The sequence below is a fragment of the Saimiri boliviensis genome, chromosome 9, assembly GCF_048565385.1.
Source record: "Saimiri boliviensis isolate mSaiBol1 chromosome 9, mSaiBol1.pri, whole genome shotgun sequence".
Lineage (NCBI taxonomy): Eukaryota > Metazoa > Chordata > Mammalia > Primates > Cebidae > Saimiri > Saimiri boliviensis.
Window position 1 is genome coordinate 20,102,321 of NC_133457.1, and position 21,673 is coordinate 20,123,993.

Below are 21,673 nucleotides of genomic sequence, written 5' to 3' on the forward strand. Positions count from 1 at the left end.
TCTGGTAAAATAACATTCTAATAGCTTCCACAATGTGAAGTTTTTACCATTTCTGTTTTGTTCTTCAGGCTGCAAATCTGCTCCACCCATCAAGAATTTTCTTTAGAATAAAGATAGGACACTTTGCCAGGAACAGGGCAGGAACTGCAATTAATAGGCAAAGGTTAATGGTGAAAGTGACTTTACAGTAAGCAACAATGTTCAAATTGAGAAGAAGAAATCAAAATGCAAGATAAGCAAAGATTTTAAGAAAATACTCATCTGTTCCTAATTAGTTCGGGTTTTGTGACATGGATGAATTATATTTGTGAGGACTGAACAGTGTCTTTGAATAGAATTGCAGAGCCACTCTGGGTTATGTTTGAACACATGTACAGAGTAATAGGATAATGTACAAATGCCATTTCATGTATAAATTACCCATAAATTAAAACCGATGAACTTAATTTCGATACCAGACAAGATTTAGAATATATTATGAAAGAATGGTTTGCTAGGTTATATTAGACAAAACAACCCTTGGACCAATTTTATGTTCATGAGAGCAAGCATGTAGGCTTTGCTATTTCATTTTATGTAGGATTACTAGATCCAGGGACCATATTAGGCGTAGAATATATGGCCTTTATGAAAACATTTGACAAACTTTGTCATAATAGTCCTGAAGACAGTATGCAATAAATATAGGCTGGTAACAAAGATAATGGGATAATTTAATGATCAGATTAAGAGTTGTACCTGAAATGTACTGAATAATAGAACAGTAACAACCAAGGTGATATGACATGCAGTAGGGTTCTGTCCTCAACTTTGTCAATTCAACATTTTAAAATCAATGAGTTAGACAGATAAAATGGCTTATAAGGATCAACTTTGCAAAAGACATAAAACTTAAAATTTTCTGGATACCAATGGCAGTAACTAAGGCAATAATCAAAGGCAATAATTATGTCTAAGACATACATATCTGCGTTATATACTCAAATATATGAGTCTATATAATGTACTAATATACTAATAATCTAAGATAAGATGTATATTTTTATATATTTTATATATTTTTATATATTTACATTTATATCTGTAGTTTTATACTTGGATCTGAAATGCCAAATGCTCACATAATAGAATGGGAAGTGTTGGTTGCAAGGAATAGGTGGCTTCAGAGAGAAAAGAGAAAATAATAGAGGAAGATTGAGCATGAATTCCAAATGGCAAGTGGGACAGCCAGATCTCAAGAGGAACTGGTGAGGAATTGGAAGATTTTTGGCTATGTTAGTGGCTGATTCCTAATTATCTGTTTCTGGAGCTACAGTGTCCTCGTCTCAGCTTCTGTCTGTGTCTACTCATTCATCTCTCAGATTTTAGTTACATTACTTATTCTGTATCTTGTACATGACATTTTCTGTCTTATGGCTATGCCAAAGGTGACCTAAGTGCCTGAATCTTCAACAGTTTCAGGCCCAGTTGGCTCATCCCAGCTTGGGTTTGGTTCTTCTGGGTCTGATGTCCAATCCTGGTTCACCAAGTCAGCCATGGCTTAGGTAAATGGGTGGAGGGAGTCTACATTGCCAAACATCGCAGCTAGGCCTGTGGAAAGATTCTCTAAAATGAAAACATAGAAAGGAAATAATTGGTATATTCAGTATAATGAGACATTGGTTTGCACTGCAGTATTTTTAAAATCAGGGGTTTTATTTAACATAAAGCCAGTTAGAGTATATAACAGCAGAATATAATTGCTAAAAATGTGGAAGACCAATGAGATCTAAGGTTGCGTTAGAACATACTACAATGATATTAGTAATAAGATATTAGAATGAGAGAAGTTTGAGTCTTCTCTTATTCTATTTTAGTGAGACGAGCCACAGTAAACTATTCCATTCTGGGCACCATACTTTAAAACACATGTAGAACACTGGAAAAATTTTAGGGAAATCTTGAATGAGGAAGTAATTCACCTGAAGTAATTTTAAGTGTTGGCCTGGAGAAGAGAAGACATGGACTGTTCCTGATAGCTATCTTCAAATATTAGAAAGACCTTCATGTGAAAGAGGCTGGGGATGTCTTACATAGTTTCTAAATGGACTGGGATCTGTGCACAATTCAAGGTGGTAGATTTGGGATGAGGCTGAGAAAGGATTTCCTGAGAGACACAACTGGCAGAAGATGGAACAGACTGCTTTAGGAAGTAGTTTTCCTTCATTTGGGATGCTAAAATAAAGGATAGGCAACAACATATTTAGGTTAAATAGATTGATGCAATTGAATTCGTCTAGAGCTTGAACCAGGTTATCTTTATAATTACTTTTAAACAAGATGTTTAATAAATCTATACATTTGATAAAGTGGCAATTAGATAGTTGATATAGTCATCAATTGGTATCCTACAATACTGTATTATGGTTTTTAATTTAAAATATTTATTATTAAAGTTTAAAGGATCAAAATTTTACTTTATAAAAATGTGTTATTTTCTTCCAGTTGACATTTGTGTAATGACATTGGTAGGCAGATATGGTGGCATCACTGTTAGTTACAGAACAGTTTCTATAGTTTTAAGGGAGGTTACTTTAAGAGTAAATACTTCTTGGAGAGTTGGGGAGAGATAGCATGGGGAGAAATGCCAGATATAGGTGATTGGGGGGAAGGCAGTAAATCACAGTGTCATATGTGTACCTATGCAACAATCTTGAATGTTCTTCACATGTACGCCAAAACCTAAAATGCAATAAAAAAAAAGAGTAAATACTTCTTGGGTAATCCAAGAGTTAATTTCAAATTTAGTGCCCTGGATCAAGTATTTTATGAAGCCATCTCTTATCCCTTGTGAATAGGAAAATGAGCAGAGGCTACTAATAAATATTTATACCTGAAACAGAGAAAAGAATTATCTCCCTTCTAACTTGGCTAAATTACATTTTTCACTGGCCCTATGCTGTCCAGAAGTCATACAACACTTTATCTGAAGGGAGGAAGAGAAAATAGCCAATATACATGTGATAGATAAATATAATACAGATGGATAAAGGCACAGGTGCTGGTTTTAAATAGACCTGAGTTTTAATCCCAGCTTCTCCACATATTAGCCAGTTACTTAATTTCAATAGTTTCAATGTTTTAAAAAATATATATAAAATGTGTATAACTAGACCTACTAAGAACTGACTTAGGGAGAAGAGATTAGATTCAAAGTATTTTTCCTGTTTGTAGATTTATGACAGAATGTTAAATTCTGTAAAAATCATAAAATGCCAAAACTGAACAGAAACAGTTCATTTAGTGTGATGCCATAATTTTACAAATGAGGAAAATAAGATCTGAAAAAGCCATGGGAACAGAGCCGTTTGCAATTAAAGAACAGTGATTTCCTCCCACTTTTTGGAAAACTCATCTTAAAACCAGAATTATAAAGATTATAAATTTTTCTATTTTTAGTTTTATTTTATGGAAAATATTTCAAGAGTAAATTTTTCATAGAGATTACATGGAGAAACAATTGCTCTGAAAGATCTTTTTCTAATCCCAAGATTTTGTGTCAGACTCAATATGCCAGTTTTAAATTTTTTTTATATAAATGTGGGCAATGTCATTTATTGCTCCAAGGCATAGTATGCTGTATATTTACTTCATTCACCCAGCATGGTTACAATATCTTCAGTTGAACTTCATTTTTCAGGACCAAAAAAAAAAAAAAGATAGTAAGTGTATGTTCTGTTTCTAGATGTTGCCTGAAGACAAAGTTTGTAAGTACTGTGGAGTCAGCTATCTAATTCTTCATGAATTTAAGGCCATGGAAGAAAAAGTGAAAGCAATGGAAAAAGAAATGAAATTTTATCAAGGAAGTGTAGAACGTGAAAAGAGACTTCAAGAAAAAATTAAGTCTCTTAGCCAAGATCTTGAACAGTACAAAACTGACAACAAATCCAAAACGGAAAGGTTAGAGTATGTTTTTCTTTTTTATCATTTATTTAGTTGAAAGAAAACTATAAGAAATAAGCAGACTTTGAATGTTATTCTAAAATTTCTTTACATCAGGTATAATTTATGCTTCAATATATTTGTTCCTTAATTATATTAATAATTACTAAATATAATTGTTATAGTTTGATTTCTTTAGAGGCATGTATTTACTGTCTGAAAAACTAGAAACCAATTAATTTATTAACCATAATCTGAAATGTTCAAGTTTTTTCCCCAGGTACATATCTTATGTTTTATTATTAGGAAAATTTATCTACCAAAAATCAGATGAATTTTCGTAGTTTTTCATAAATTTATTTTTAAATGGCTTTGAATTTTTAGATTTATAGGGTAAGGCTTTCATGTTTTAGAAAAAGATGCCAAGACATTAAAATTAGTATATGATTTTAAATTAATGGAATTGGAAAAAAAATAAAGATTAGGCCTCTAATATTGTAGAATCTAATCAGCAATCTAGTCTTCCTAAAGACACCTCAGTGAGCCTATACAGACATTTATACAGAAGAGCTTTTGCTCCTGTTTTATAGTTTTTCCTGTTAATGAAAAATTTCTTCATTTAAAGTATTCACTGTTGATGTTCAGACACCTTGAGTTAATGAATTTAGTGAGTTACATGTATATGTAAAGTGGAAACTTGCTTAAATCTCTTCAGATTAAATACTTTTATTAAATTTTACTATAAATTGTTATATAAAAGTATATAATTACATTAAATGCCAGTTGAACCAGATATTTCTTAGTCTTTTACCAAAAAAATTATGTTTATAGTTTCTTTAATTTCAAATCTGAATAATATTTTATGATATTTTCATGGAAGAACTTAAAAATTTGAAGTACTGTTTAAAATTTCTAATTTAGATAGTGTTTGCCTGTCAGGGAGTCTTTTGTTTGGTATATTCACACTTTATTTTCTTTAATAAAATTTAAATAAAATGTTGCATTATACATGCAATACATAAACATACGAAGTAAAAGAAGTACAGAAAATAATAAGACAAGAAAGTCTTTGCACCCTGCTGATTGTACTATTACTGGTACCTTGCTAATTGTGCTGATTGTATTCTTACTGGAGGTAAAAAATCACTATTTTTTATTTTCATTTTTGAAAAGGAACCTAGCTCTGTACGCAGGCTGGAGTGCAGTGGCTTGATCTCAGCTCACTATAACCTCCGCCTTCCAGGTTCAAGGGATTCTCTTGCCTCAGCCTCTCAGGTAGCTGGGATTACAGGTGCACACCACCACCCCTGGCTAATTTTTTTTTTTATTGCATTTTAGGTTTTGGGGTACATGTGAAGAACATGCAAGATTGTTGCATAGGTATACACGTGGCAGTGTGATTTGCTGCCTCACCTATATCTGGCATTTCTCCCCATGCCATCCCCCCACCAACACCCCACCCCACACTGTCCCTCCCCTATTTCCCTCCGACAGGCCCCAGTGTGTAGTGCCCCCCTCCCTGTGTCCATGTGTTCTCATTGTTCAACACCCACCTGTGAGCGAGAACATGCGGTGTTTGATTTTCTGTTCCTGTGTCAATTTGCTGAGAATGATGGTTTCCAGGTTCATCCATGTCCCTACCAAGGACACGAACTCATCGTTTTTGATGGCTATATAATATTCCATGGTGTATATATACGACATTTTCCCTGTCCAGTCTATCATCGATGGGCATTTGGGTTGGTTCCAGGTCTTTGCTATTGTAAACTGTGCTGCAATGAACATTCGTGTGCATGTGTCCTTATAGTAGAATGATTTATAATCCTTTGGATATATACCCAGTAATGGGATTGCTGGGTCAAATGGAATTTCAATTTCTAGGTCTTGAGGAATCGCCACACTGTCTTCCACAATGGTTGAACCAATTTACACTCCCACCAACAATGTAGAAGTATTCCTGTTTCTCCACATCCTCTCCAGCATCTGTTGTCTCCAGATTTTTTAATGATTGCCATTCTAACTGGTGTGAGGTGGTATCTCAGTGTGGTTTTGATTTGCATTTCTCTAATGACCAGTGATGATGAGCATTTTTTTATATGTTTGTTGGCCTCATGTATGTATTCTTTTGTAATGTGTCTATTCATATCCTTTGCCCACTTTTGAATGGGCTTGTTTTTTTTTTTTTTTTTCTTGTCAATCTGTTTTAGTTCTTTGTAAATTCTGGATATCAGCCCTTTGTCAGATGAGTAGACTGCAAAAATTTTTTCCCATTCTGTTGGTTGCCGATTCACCCTAATGACTGTTTCTTTTGCTGTGCAGAAGCTGTGGAGTTTGATTAGGTTCCATTTGTCTATTTTGGCTTTTGTTGCCAATGCTTTTGGTATTTTGGTCATGAAGTCCTTGCCTACGCCTGTGTCCTAAGTGGTTTTGCCTAGATTTTCTTCTAGGGTTTTTATGGTGTTGGATCTTATGGTTAAGTCTTTAATCCATCTAGAGTTAATTTTAGTGTAAGGTGTCAGGAAGGGGTCCAGTTTCTGTTTTCTGCACATGGCTAGTCACTTTTCCCAACACCATTTATTGAACAGGGAATCCTTTCCACATTGCTTGTTTTTGTCAGGTTTGTGAAAGATCAGGTGGTTGTAGATATGTTGTGTTGCCTCTGAGGCCTCTGTTCTGTTCCATTGGTCTATATCTCTGTTTTGGTACCAGTACCATGCTGTTTTGATTACTGTAGCCTTGTAGTATAGGTTGAAGTCCGGTAGTGTGATGCCTCCTGCTTTGTTCTTTTTGCTTAGAATTGACTTGGCTATGCAGGCTCTCTTTTGGTTCCATACGAAGTTTAAGGTGTTTTTTTCTAGTTCTGTGAAGAAGGTCATTGGTAGCTTGATGGGAATAGCATTGAATCTGTAAATTACTTTGGGCAGTATGGCCATTTTCACGACATTGATTCCTCCTAACCACGAACATGGAATGTTTCTCCATCTGTTTGTGTCCTCTCTTATTTCATTGAGCAGTGGTTTATAGTTCTCCTTGAAGAGGTCCTTTACATTCCTTGTTAGCTGTATTCCTAGGTATTTTATTCTCTTTGTAGCAATTGTGAATGGCAGTTCATTCTTGATTTGGCTCTCTTTCGGTCTGTTATTGGTGTATAGGAATGCTTGTGATTTCTGCATGTTGATTTTGTATCCCGAGACTTTGCTGAAGTTGTTTATCAGTTTCAGGAGACTTTGGGCTGAGATGATGGGGTCTTCTAGATATACAATCATGTCATCTGCAAATAGAGACAATTTGACTTCCTCCTTTCCTATTTGAATACCCTTTATTACTTTTTCTTGCCTGATTGCTCTGGCTAGAACTTCCAGTACTGTATTGAATAGGAGTGGTGAGATAGGGCATTCTTGTCTAGGAATTCATGTCCTTTGCAGGGATGTGGATAAAGCTGGAAACCATTATTCTCAGCAAACGGACAGGAGAACAGACAACCAAACACTGCATGTTTTCACTTATAAGTGGTTGTTGAACAATGAGAACACATGGACACAGGGAGGGGAACAGCACACAGGAGGCCTTCTTGGGGGGTGGGGCGCCAGGTGAGGAATAGCAGGGGGTGGGGAAATTGGAGAGGGATAGCATTAGGAGAAATACCTAATGTAGATGACGGAGTGATAGGTGCAGCAAACCACCATGGCACGTGTACGCCTGTGTAACAAACCTGCACGATCTGCACATGTACCCCAAAACTTAAAGTATAATAATAAAAAAATAAAAATAAATTTTGATGAATATTATACCAAGTAGTCCTTTGAGAAGATAGCATTAACTTACATTTGGCCAATAGTTGATGAAGTGACCACTTTCCTACATTTTGTTAATATATCTCTTGAGTGAAAAATGTTACCTCATGGTTATTTAATTAGCATAACTTTTTTTGCCAATGAAGCTAAACAGTTTTTTTCATGTTTATTAGTAATTTACGTTGATTACCTACATACATCTATTGCCCATGTTGTTGGGTTATTTACTTATTTTTGTTTATTTATAGAAGCTTTAATATAATATTGGCATTATACTTTTTAAATATATGTTGTTAATATTTTCTCATTGTTGCTTGTCTTTTCACTTTGTTTATTGTATTTTTTTTTTTGCTTTATCTTTTAAAAATTTTAATTATATTCTGTGCCAAATTCTGGTCAGTTAGAGTTCTGTGTAAAGTTCTTTTAATTGCAACCAACAGAAACTTACTGTGACACAAACCTAAACACAAAAGAAAACGATAGCTCATTGAAGGAAAGGAAAAACTCAAGAACCTTGGCTTTGGAAAAGGACTAGAAACAGAGCTCATTCAGGGATATGGGAAGTCTGGGGTAAATTCACTCAACTTTTTCTTTCTTGCATCATTCCCTTCAAGATTCAAATCCCGGAAGAGAGCATCTCACTGGCTTTATTTCTTTTATGTGACCACCTTCCAATTCCACCCCCTTAGCCTGATGAAGGGGGAACCTTGATTGATAGTTCTGTAAAGACTTCATACAATGAAAGCAAAGACATTCACCAAAAAGAAGTTAGAGTATTGTTATCAGAAAAAGGGGGAATAGACTCAGGCAAGTAAAAACAACAACATATGTTTAAAACTTACAGTATTATTGTATTAGGATTTTTAATCTATTTAGTATTAATTTTGTATATAATTTGAGGTAGATTTTCAATTTCATGTTTGTTGTTTCTCAGATGTCTGGCTTATTGGCCCAGTATCACTTACTTATTAAATTCTTCATCCTCTCTCCCTTGACTTGAAATGTCACTTACTAATTTTTCTTCTAGCATATTTCTGGATACCTGTTTTGTGTTATTGATTTATTGTCTATAAATGAGTCAGGGCCAAACTTTTAATTACTTTAGCTTTATAATATGTTTTGACATTTTGTAGGACAAGTGTTTGATTTGCCATTAAGTTACCCTCGCTTTTTAGTATATTTTCTTTTCTGGATGAACTCTACAATCAGCTTGTCAGATTCCATAAAACATGCTGTGTTATGATTTAGACTGCGATTGTATTTACTTTCTAGAGCAGATTATCTTGATAATTGACATCTTTATAATTTTGAGACTTCTTATCTTGGAATGTGGATTCCTCATTTATTTGGATGTTCTTTAAATCCTTCAATATAATTTTGTAATTTTTAGATATATTCTGTATAGTTTAATCTTGGACATATTTTTGTTGCTATTGGGAAGGGTGTCTTTTTATTATATTTTTTTGAATTTTTCTTTATTAGTTGTTTGGATTATTTTAATTTTTTTGAATAGATGTTATATATGTTTATAACACATACTTATAAAACAATCACATCACATATAGATGGTATCTGCCATCTTTTTATTTCCAATAGTTATACCTTTTTCCTCCTTTTTCTTGTCTTATTAAATTGGATTAGACCTATAGAACAGTGTTGAATAATAAACTTGCAGAATGCATCTTTGTATTTATTTCTAATGCAATGCAATCCTGTCTAGTGTGTTTCTGTGTTAAAAAGGACATCTGCTAATAGGTTTCTTAAAGATATCTTTTTATCAATTTAAGGAATTCCTTCTTTTATTTCTAGTTCTTTAAGTTTATTTAAAATCAGATGACTATTGAATTTTAATAAATGCTTTTCTATCTTTTTTCCTTTAATCTATTGATATAGTAAATCATACTAATGGATTTTCTAATATGAAGCTACATTTTTTATATAAAGCCATTTTGATCATGTTATATATTTCAGGGTTCCCAAATCTCATGTATTTGCTTGCCTCCGTGTTTCTTGCCACTGCTATAAGTACTCTGCACTATTTTTCTGTGAACAGTCGCTTAAAAATATGTATTTCTGTGCAGATAGTAAGTGGAAAAACATTTATCACTTGCTATAAATAGAAGATTAAAAAATAAATACATAACTACAGGTTGAGTATCTTTTATCCAAAATGCTTTGGATTTTATCCAAAAAAGCATTGGATAAAAGTACTTTGGTCCAGAAGTGTTTTAAATTTTGGATTTTTTTTGATTTTGGAATATTTTCAGAATACATACCAGTTGAGCATCTAATCTGAAAATCCAAAATCAGAAATGCGCTAATGAGTATTTCCTTGGAAAATCATGTGACACTCAAAAAATCACAGATTTTGGAGAATTTCTGTATTAAAATGAAAGTATTTTGTCTTTGTAACACTAACAAAATTGCTGTTGCTAATTGTGATATGTGAAATAATTTATGAAAAACATTGTTCTTTTAAAATAGTGCTGCTGGTATTTTACATAGATATTTGCATCTGTGTTCACAGGTGAGGTTGGCCTTTTCTTGTGGCATACAGACTAGCTTATACATATCTTTTCTAATAAATTAAGAAGCCTTCCATGTTTGGTGTGTACCAGACATCTTGAATAGCACGTTAAGTTTTTTGTTCCTTGAAGCTTTGGTAGATCTTCATTAAAAATGTTTTGTATTTTTTGGGGGGAGGGTTGGTAGAATTTTGATGACCTATTATGCTTCCTCTATGATTATTGCCTTACTTATGGATTTTTACCTGTTTTTGAGTCAGCTTTGGAATTGTTCTCCTAGAAAATCAAGCATTTCACTTGGCATTTTAGATTTCTTGATGTTTAGTATGCTATAGTAGCCTCTTATGTAGAAGCTTTCCTCTGTATCTATTATGATCCCATTTCTCTTTCCTTGGGTAGCTTGTTTGTGTTTGATTGAGAAAGAGATAAGAAAGGGAGGGACAGAGGGAGAGCGAGCTTTTTTCCCCTAGGAAAATAAACAGATTTGTCTATTTTGGCCTTTGTTAGGAACCAGATTTTTGTTTAAATTAATCAAATATGTTCCTTTTTAAAAATTTATATTTTTTGAGCCAGGCGTGGTGGCTGACACCTGTAATCCCAGCACTTTGGGAGGCCGAAGCAGGCAGTTCACCTGAGGTCAGGAGTTTGAGACCACCCTGGCCAACATCGTGAAACCCCGTCTCTACTAAAAATACAAAAATTACCTGGACATGGTGGCAGGCACCTGTAATCCCAGCTACTTGGAAGGCTGAGGTGGGAGAATTGCTTGAATCTGGGAGGAACAGGCTGCAGTGAGCTGAGAATCATACCACTATAATCCAGTCTGGGCGACAGAGCAGGACACTGTCTCAAAAAAAAAAAAAATTACATTTATCTATTTTATCTATTTCTTTTCCTTTCTTTAATGTTTAGTTTTCTTACTACTTACTTGAGTTGATGTCTTTGGTTAATTGATTTTCAGTCGCTTTTTCTAATAAATACATTTAAAGCTGTCAAGTTTTCCCGTGGAAGTAATCAAACTTTTTGATAATAGCATTTCATTTTCATTTACTTCTAAATAAGATGAAGTTTAGTTTTTATTTCCTTTTTAATCCAAGAAATACTTGGAGGAATGTTTTAAAATTTCTAAATGGATAGATTGATTTTTAGCTATCCTTTTATCTATGTCTATTTTTATTCCAGGTGGACAGAGAATATGACCTATTTGGGAAAACATAGTAAGAGTTTAATAAAAAGTTTTGGAAATATTCTGTTGCTACTCAAAAGGGTACATAGTATTTGTTTTGTAGATATAATTTCTAATAGATCCATTAAATTACATTGGTTAATTACAGTATTCAAATTACATATATTTTTAGTTAGGTTTGTCAGTTTCATTTGAAAAAATTATAAGGGAATACTGAAGTCCTTCAAAATGAGTATGGATTTGTCAGTTCCTATCTGTGTCAAAATTAAGCTGATGGAGGTATATAAAACCTATCTTTTTGGATTTTATATGTTTTGGTAATATAGAATATTATTCTTGACCTACTTACATTTTTCTAACATTGGATTTTTAAAATTCTAGTTTGTATCTTTACACTTCACAAGTGTTTTATACTGACATTTTAACAAATTAATAAACTTTATTTTTTAGAGCAGTTTTAAGTTCACAGCAAAATTGACTGGATTAGAAAGTTTTCATATAACCCAGTCCTCACATTCACACAACATCCTCCTCACACCACAATTATACATTTGTTATAGTTGATAAAGCTATATTGACACATCATTACCCCAAATCCATGGTTTACATTAGGTTTTACTCTTGTTGTTATACATTCTGTGGGGTTTGGCAATATATAAAGACATTATGCACGATTGTAGAATACAGAATAGTTTCATTCATATGGAATAATTCCATTCATGCAGAATAGTTTCACTGCCCTAAAAATACTCTGTGTTCTACCTATGCATCCTCCTTCCCCATTAACACTTGGCAACCACTGATTTATACTGTTGGCTAGAGTAGAGCAAGTACTGCCAAAGATGATTTCTGTTGTTCAATCGCCTTCCTCCTAGTCAGCTAGGTGGATTAAATTTTTCTTGGAGCTCTTTTGTCTACAAGTGTTGGTGGTTCTGGGTTGGAGACTTCTACAGCACCCTCTCTGGGATATATGAGAGTCAATAAGGAAACTCAGGGATTTTATTGCCTTGGTATTTATCAAGACTCAAGGTCCCTAGGCCATCTGCCTTCTTTCCACTTTTCAGAGTCTTTCTATGCTGCTTGTGTTATGTTCAGGGTGTTTTACTTGTGAGGAGGAGGATCTGGGATCAATGGAACTAACCCATCTGGGTGGAAATCTTGGGTTGGTTTTTTAGTCAAATAATGTTTTGAGTAAGTTACAATATTTCTAGAAAAAGATAATTGGTTGAATTCTCACAAATGTCAGTAGATTGCAGAAGTCAGTGGTTATACAATAAAATGCACCTCTAAGTATCTGTTAAATATTTCCTCTTCAGTTTCTCCTCTGCTCATACCAAATTGAGACTGTCATATGGAGAGTTAATCCACTGTAATGTGGGCTTGTCCATGAGAGACAGCACTTAAGAGTTTGATTGATCATAGTTGGCAGTTATCTCATGTTAGGTGAGCCAGACAAGTCAGTTTAGAGCAGTCAGCCCAAGGATAGGGCTACCTAGGGTAGGTACCAAAGGTCCAGAGAGCTGAATTGAGTCTACAATTTGAGACCAAATTAATACATAGAATATCTCCGAATTTGCAAATGGAGAAAACTGGAGGAAATAAATGTACTTAGCTGGAGTAGAGGGCGATGGGACAAACAAGGCAGCTTTTGTTAGTCATTTTCCTTCCCTGCTAAACCTACCTACCTCCAACCTAGACTAGCTGGATCAATTCGGAATACATTCTGTAGTAAGTGGCTTAAATGGAAAAAGGTTTATTTTTTGAAGGAAGCAGAAGGGGTATGGAAAGTTTAGTGATGTCACCAGGAACTCAATCCCTTTCTATTTCTCATTCTGTCTTCCTCAGTAGGTAGGCTTTTAGCCTCATACTAGTCTTAGGATTTCCTGATGGCTTCAGCATCACCAGATATCATGTTTAATTTCTAGGCAGGAATATGAGAGAGGAAGCATTCAGAGGAAATGGTTGTATTAGGAAATCAAAAACTTTTTCAGAAAGCTTCACCATACATGTTTTTGGCCATGACTGCAGAGGAGTCTGGGGTATTGACTGCAGGGTGTTGGCTTGTTGCTCCCTGATACAATATCAGGTACTGTTGTAAGGAAGAAAAGGAAACAGACACTAGCAGGCCTGCCTCACTGGGCCATTAGATTTTTTTCTCCAGAGTATAACATGTGCATGCTTAATTTCATTCATTGAGAGGAAGAAAAATAGTATCTTGAGAAAATAAATACATCAACAACCCCTTTTGTAAAAGGTCTTATCTTTTATACATGTATCATCCAGGCTTCTTCTTTTTGTACTTTTGCAGCACTTTTTGGTATTTATGGAAATAGTGTAAAGGGCATATATGCTAAAAATGATTGGGATAACTTAATTTTGAATAATCAATATTTTATAGAGCAAAGAACTGATGCAAAACTGTAGTTCTTATGGGGGGGGGAATAATTTTTAATCTCTGAAGTCTTTGCAATCCCTCACATCTCTCTTGAGATTCTGATTTGCCCATTTTGGGGCATTGTGGGAATCCCTATAGTAAAATGAGAATTGTTACTGAAGGAAGTGTGGCTGGGCATAGGAACATGGGTAAGGTAGGGAAAAAGGTTGAATGCCATTGTAGAAAAACATTCATTTTCAGGCCACTGAAAAATGGCTCCAGTAGACACAGGGCCATTAAAAAGTAATTTAAATCTAGAAGTTCATATCACTTTTTTTGTCTAGATATATAGATATGAATTTATTATATTGATGTTTGTACTATGCATTACTTGAACTTTGAGGAACCTAAACAAGTTTTACTTATAAAATACAGTTCTAAGATCAGCTAATCTTTTTATCTTTTCATTTTTCTCCCACACCAACGATAGATTGTGCTCCAGACCAAAGTCCTTAGGTTTAGAACATACTGTTTTCTTTTATTCCTTCTCTCCATGAACATGTACAAATAGTAAATAGAAGTTGACAGGTGTTTTTACGATCGGCATAAATAATGTTTACTTGGCTTTCCTTGTTGCTAGATCTGGCAAGGTTATGAAGATTGATATTTATTTAACAATATTGATAGGCCTATGATATGTGTAGGTTTTTTATTACCTGTAGAACTTTGAAAGCCCTTCGTGTATAATTATGATGTTGCTGTAGCGACATGGTTACCAAAATAAGGTACATTTTTTTCTGCCTTGTATATTTAAGGCGTTCTTTTTCTCACAAAGCTTTTTAATCAGCAGTGTAGAGTTTCAGGCCCAGTCACTTATTATTTTTTCTATTCATTTTCCACTTTGAATTTCTCTTACTTAAAATTAGTTATTTATTATTATAATAAATAAAATCTAATTTTTATTGAGCTAAATATAATGAGATTTATAAGAATGAATTCAAAGGCAATGTATGACATAGTATAAACAGTATAGGCTCTGCTAATACCTAATACTATGACCTTGCCCCTTACTCTTTCTGTGCCTTGGTTTCATCATCTGTAAAATGGACAGAGAAGGAGCTACTTTATAGGAATGATACACACATTACTCATTGCTTGGTAGAAATTCAGTTATCTTTCACTTCCCTCACCTTCCTTTTTCCTTTGTCTATGTTAGTTAGCTAAAGTTAATAGCATACTATTTCTCCCTATAGATATTGTCACATTCATACCTACCTTCGATATCTAAATATTGACTAATTTTACAACATAAGTTTTTTTTTGTTTCGTTTTGTTTTTTTTGAGATGGAGTTTCACTCTTGTTACCCAGGCTGGAGTGCAATGGCACGATCTCGGCTCACCGCAACCTCCGCCTCCTGGGTTCAGGCAATTCTCCTGCCTCAGCCTCCTGAGTGGCTGGGATTACAGTCACGTGCCACCATGCCCAGCTAATTTTTTTGTGTGTATTTTTAATAGAGACGGGGTTTCACTATGTTGACCAGGATGGTCTCGATCTCTCGACCTCGTGATCCACCCGCCTCAGCCTCCCAAAGTGCTGGGATTACAGGCTTGAGCCACCGTGCCTGGCACAACAAAAGTTTTTGAGTCTAGAAAACTCTAATTTTTGAGTCTAGAAAATAACCTGATCTCAGCTCGCCCGCAATTAATTCCAGTTTAATTGGTATTTGAAAATGCCTAGCTTAGCTTTGGTTAAGTTCACAGCCAGTGGAGTTCCTCCTAGTGGAGTAAAGCTTTTGTGAAAAGCATAACTGTAGAACTTAATTATTACTTTTATTTTTTATACCCCCTTTCTTTGCATAAAGGATATGCAGTGATTTAAAGAGCATAATAAAATTAACGACATAGGAGGGAAAAGGGAAGGAGATGTTGGACAAAAACCAAGAATTTTAATATGTCGACCTCAAGGGTCAAAAGTTAAGTTTGGCTTTCCAGCAAATCCTTTTACCTGAGCTCCAGGGATTTTCATACTCATAGCCTTTTTGTAGGAGTAGGAACAGGGCAGGGGTTGGGGAGGTGGGCTGTTTTGTTTGCTTATTTAAGCAAGGCTGACTTAACACTGGATGAAATCTCTAGGAAGTCTAAGGGAGATAATTCAGGAGAGTAATTAGGCTCTGGTGAGAACTTCTACTGTCCATGTATCTGAGGGCAGTTCTAATAGGCAGTAGGTGGCCACCCTCTCTAATGCTAGACTCTATGCTGCTCTTCATCAGGGAGGCAGCAAAATTAATTTAACGAATGCATCTCTGACAGGTCTTTCAGTTAGCTTTTCTCTTGACCCTCATCCTTCCATGCATCTCCTTACTGCCTCACTTACCATAACGCCTGAACAAACAAGTCAGATCATGTTATTTTTAGCTTAAGAATAGGATAATTTTTATTTGTTGCAGGTTTGAGTTAATGCACCTTCACAAAGTATATAATTTGAAATTTTTTGCAGGTTCTTGACATTATTTACATATTTCTTACTGGAAACAGCTTTCACATTGGAAAAAAAATGAATTAACTCATTGACTGAGGTTATGATCAGCAACTCATATGCATTTTACCGAAGGCTAAGCAAACAAAAAGATATTAAATAATGATGTTCAAACAGCTGGTCAAATTCTTTTTCTTTCTCTTTTATATGATATCACTGTTCAGGTTAGTTGAAGAAACAAAACAAATATGGCTATGGTAAGCTATGGTAGAGTGAAGAATCTGTCATTGGAGGCACCGAGTTTAAAGGGACAAGGCACACCAGATCTTGTCTTCTTGAACTGAAGAAACCCAGTTGTACAAAAAGCCATCCAATGTTGGCAAGAGACAGGGTTGTTTGAATTTGCAGAACTGTTAGGTAAGCTGTCCCTAGAAACATTGCGAAGAACTCAACAAAATTCTTCATGTATTATTTTAAACTAAAGTGAAGATGTAGTCAGATGGAAAATTCTTTTAATCGACCAAATTGGCTCCATATTTGAAGTCAGTAATTTAGACATTCCATTCTTTGTGTACTTCTCATTGTCCAACTTGATCAGTTTGATTGTGTCCTGAAGTGTATTGATGACTCTACCTTCTCTCTTTTTCTGTTACCACTTTCTTATCCGGCTTAGATGCCATGTTTGTTGTGTCAGTCATCCTTTGACAGTGTCTTAAAAGTCCCATTTACATCATCTTTCCATCATATCAGCTGGGAAAACTAATATGGAGGACTCCAATTAACAACACTCTTTATATAAGTAACCTGGCTGCCAGGAATCTGGTACTAAATATTTCCTCTTTTTATGTATTTTCATCTTTTCTTTCTCTACAAATTCCTTTCTTTCCAACAGTATTTCCTTAGGACTCCAAATAAACAAATTTTTTACTTAAATTGAGACATCTTTCAGATACTTTCTAAGTTCTCCCTTTTCATGCCATTCTTACTGAATACATTACCTGGACTTATTGCTTTCATTTTCTCACATCCATGCATACCTCAGTTCACTGTAATTTGGCTTGACTGACCAACATTTCAAAAAAATGTTCTAATTAAGATTATTTATTTCCATGTTATATAAATCCAAAAAGTATGCTAGTTCTTTATCTTCATTAACTTCTTAATAGCATTTGATACAATATTTTACCCCTTCTGTCTAAAACACACTCTTATTTTACTTTCATATCATATTATTCTCATTTTTATGTGGCCTTTCATGATACCTATTGCTTTTTGTTGTCCTTTTCTGGCCTCTCCACTTCTTCCTGCTATGTAAATACTGGAGACTTCCAAGGACCCATCCACAGCTCTCTTCCATTTTTATTCTACATTCTCTCTTCAGTTTCCAGTTGCTTTTATTCAACCCTAAGGCTTTAGTTACCCTCTCTGTGATGTAGGCTTCTGAATCAACACTTCCACTTCTAACTTCTCTTGTGAGCCTCAGACTAATCTCTTCAGCTCTCTATTTAACATCTTCACCTGGCTATATCACAGGCTTTAACATGTCCCAAAATGAACTGCTTATCCTCCTTCAATTGTGTTCTACCTGCTACTCTTATGTTCCTAACTTTAGCAAATGTTATCCCCATCATCACTATGCAGCATTAAGGTAGTGTCGAAACAGTTTTGCAATCAGATTGCCTGGATTTGAATCCTGGCTGCACCTGATATTAGTAGCTTGGACTTGGGCAAATTACTTAAATGCCCTTTATCTTAGTTTTCTCTTTCTCTTTTATGTGATGCCACTATTTAGGTTAGTTGAAGAAACCAAATATGGCTGTGGTAAGCTATGGTACTCCATTCTTGGTTTGCACATCTACAGTCATGTCCCTATACAAACTGTTGCCTATTTTTAATTCAGTCTTTATTCTGCAGCCTGGTGGTTCAGTCAAAATGCATATTTGATCATTGCATTTCAACACTTTATCTGACATAGGTTCACATTGTCTTTAAAATATGGCTGAAAATCTCTGTGGTCTGAGAGTCTGGGTGATCTTTCACCCTTGGTTATCCTCACTCTCTTTGTTTCGGTCACGTTATACTTTTTTTTTTCCTGCTTTCTAAGAGGTTATAGATCTCTTTTTGCTACCTCCTTTTTCAGGGTTTAGCTGAGATGCCAGATCATCAGGAAGGCATTTGTCAACCTCTGATGGGGTTCCCATGAACATCCTTTGTTTTCCCTTTTATAATGTTCCTTAAATACAATTATTTGTTTAATGTTTGCATTCCTGGTTAAGTTCCATATTTATTTCTAGGACCTAACAGTGGCACATAGTAATGCTCTGAAAATATTTGTTTAATTCATTTATGAGCAGATATGGAAAATATATGATTGCTATGTTTGAGGAATTCTCCTTTGTCTGTTGTAGGCAGAAGAGCTGAACTTTCTCTATAGATGCTGGAAAGACCAGACACTTACTTTCCAAACCTACCTTCAAATTAAGGGTAACTTTCTGTGAAGGTTCTGTCCAATGAGATGTGAGTGAAAATCTGCTGGGAGGTTCTGGGAAATTTTGCACCACCACTTTCCTTTGTTGCTTCCTTCTTCCTCTTCCTCCAAAAATGCAGAGGATAGGCTGGAGGTAGATTAGTCTTCTTGAAATAGTGAGGTTACAGTGAGGATGGGCATGACATTTTAGAAAGACATAAGGATTCTTTGTTATTGATGATATCTTGGTGTCCTTCTGCCCACCCTCAAATGCCTCTCTCCAGACTTCCGACTATGTGAAAATACTTAACCACTATATCATTAATATACTGAAGTCTGGTTTCTGTTCTGTGTAGCCAGATGCAATCCCTGATAGGTGCACATAGTGCTTCCATAACTTACTTAGTACCTAGTGATATGATGTTTTATGATTGTAAACCAGCAGGCAGATGGCTTGATGGATGGGCAGGTGGATGAGTGAGTGGATAGATGGGTAGATGGATGGATGGACAGCAACCAGTAGATTATAAACTACTGGAAAATAGAGACAGTATTTTATATTTTTTGGATTACCCTTCCCCTCACCCAACTCTATGCACGTTATGTACTTTCCTTCATATGGTAAATTGCCCAACAACTGTTTCTGATGGTGATGTTGACTGAGGTTTGAAGAGGTTATTTCCTTAAGGGCTCTGGGTTACAGGTTTCATTTGTATTCTAAAAATGAAATCTCCTAAGAGGGCAGCCTCTGGACTTAATTTAAAGAGAAACATAAACATTTGGGTCAGTCTTTGCTGTATCTCTCATAATTTAGAAAATGAAGTACTTTATAAAAGTCAGAATCAGGGATATATCTTGGCAAATGGCTTTGCCAATGATGTTCAAAACAAAAGAACCATTATTAAATGAAAGGATGTCAAGTAGTATAATTCTCTGCTGAGATAGCTTATTATAAGTAAGATGACCATAAAATTTATTGTCCAAATTGGGAACTTTTTGAGTAAGAAGAGGTGCTCTCAGTAATTATTCTTGAACAATAAGCTCAAACTGGGACTGTCCTAGGACTTATGATTAGTTTTAAGAAAGTAACTCATTTCTATATGTCAAAAAAGTCTACAGTTTTAATGTAGATTTGAGTTATTAAGTTGATGCGAAAGTAACTGGTTTTTGCCAATAGTATGGAACTCTCTGAGGCCATTTGCTTTTTGGTATTTTTGTATGTTTCCCCCCGACCCCCGGCCGAAATAAACCACCTATATAATTTTTCTCTTTATGGTTAAATTATTTTTATACTTCAGGATGCTTCTTTCGTATATTGTAACCTCCGGTTACTACCACCCACAATAATCTCTTTTTGATATTGGATAGCATTTACATTTTTAAATGTGCAGCAAATAGGTATATACTGTCTTACTTTGTCTTTTTTTTTTTTTTTTTTTTGGTGTTCTTAAACCTCATCTTTTTAATATGTCACTATCTTTCAGAATAGAAACTGTCTTTATCTGCCCTTGTATTACCCATAGGACCTTGCATAATGGTAGGTGCATCATAGGTGTTAAATAATATGCTGATTGATTTGAAATACGTGTGTGAGATAAGTTATGAAGCCAAGATTTTCATGTTATATTTCATTTTAATTTTACCACTGTATATAACATAGGAATAATTATATACCTACTGGAAGGTACTAATATTGTTTGTTTGATATTATAAATGATTTCCACATCAAGAAAGGAGAAATGGAAACAGTGTATCTCTCGCTAATACCTCTGTTTTCTATTAACAGTAATGCATGTACGCCTATAGATGCCTGTCTGCCATGAATTGCATAATTTATACTGGCTTTTAATATGAATCCTGGCATTTCACTTTCTTTTCTCAGCAGGCAATCTCACTCACACTGAATCCTCTAATATTTGTACTCGGATAAATGCTTAGAGAACTATAAAAGGTATTTTTTTTCTTTGAGTCTATATGGTTTCAGATGGTTGGAAAGTATATTATTCAACTATAATTTAAAAGATCAATTATAATAATTTCCTAGAATTTATATTCCATTTTTCTTTGTGTTTTTTTTTTTTTTCTTTTTTTTTGGGATGGAGTTTTGCTCTTGTTACCCATGTTGGAGTGCAATGGCGCGATCTCGGCTCACCACAACCTCCGCCTCCCGGGTTCAGGCAATTCTCCTGCCTCAGCCTCCTGAGTAGCTGGGATTACAGGCACGCGCCACCATGCCCAGCTAATTTTTTGTATTTTTAGTAGAGACTGGGTTTCACCATGTTGACCAGGATGGTCTCGATCTCTTGACCTTCTGATCTACCCACCTCGACCTCCCAAAGTGCTGGGATTACAGGTTTGAGCCACCACGCCCGGCCTATATTCCATTTTTCTATTAACAGATGTGAATTTTTCTGTATTGAGTTTTGTCACTTATATATGATTACTCCTGGTTTTTGTCATTGTCTGCCCTCAGAAGATGAGGGCTATATCTTAACCTGCTGCTAGAGAGCAGGTACCCTGTGGAATGCCTGTTCCCGATCTAACAAAGGGAAGCAAATAAACAGGTAGGGGTAAAATGAAAAATTATTAATACTTTTCATGTACAAATTGGGGGTAGAGTATGACAAGCAGGGAAGAAGGGAGAAGAGATACATATTTAAATGTGCATAGCTTTTAGTTAAACCTCAGAAGAAGAAAAAAATTACTTTGTAGTAATTACACATTTTTTTCTGTCCATAATTATGCAGATAAGCTTGAAAAACATTTTTAAAGCTTTTTGTTCCTTTAGGACACTTTGTGTTCCAAAGACTCATACTGTACTTGACATAAAGGTAAAAAAAAAATCACCTTTATTGCTGTATTTTCATAGAGAACTTTTTATAGTTTTTAAATTGATAAATAACATTTTATATATTTATGGGGTGCATGTA

The 21,673-nt window shown here is 34.9% G+C and overlaps 1 protein-coding gene across 1 annotated transcript in view; it reads left to right on the forward strand.

Moving 5' to 3' along the window:
• Nucleotides 1-21,673, forward strand: part of LEKR1 (leucine, glutamate and lysine rich 1) — a 213,035-nt gene that overhangs the window by 20,020 nt on the left and 171,342 nt on the right. Inside the window, exon 3 of the mRNA XM_010335744.2 lies at nucleotides 3,725-3,939. Coding sequence (XP_010334046.2) covers nucleotides 3,725-3,939 — 215 coding nt within the window. The remainder of the gene's footprint in view (nucleotides 1-3,724; nucleotides 3,940-21,673) is intronic.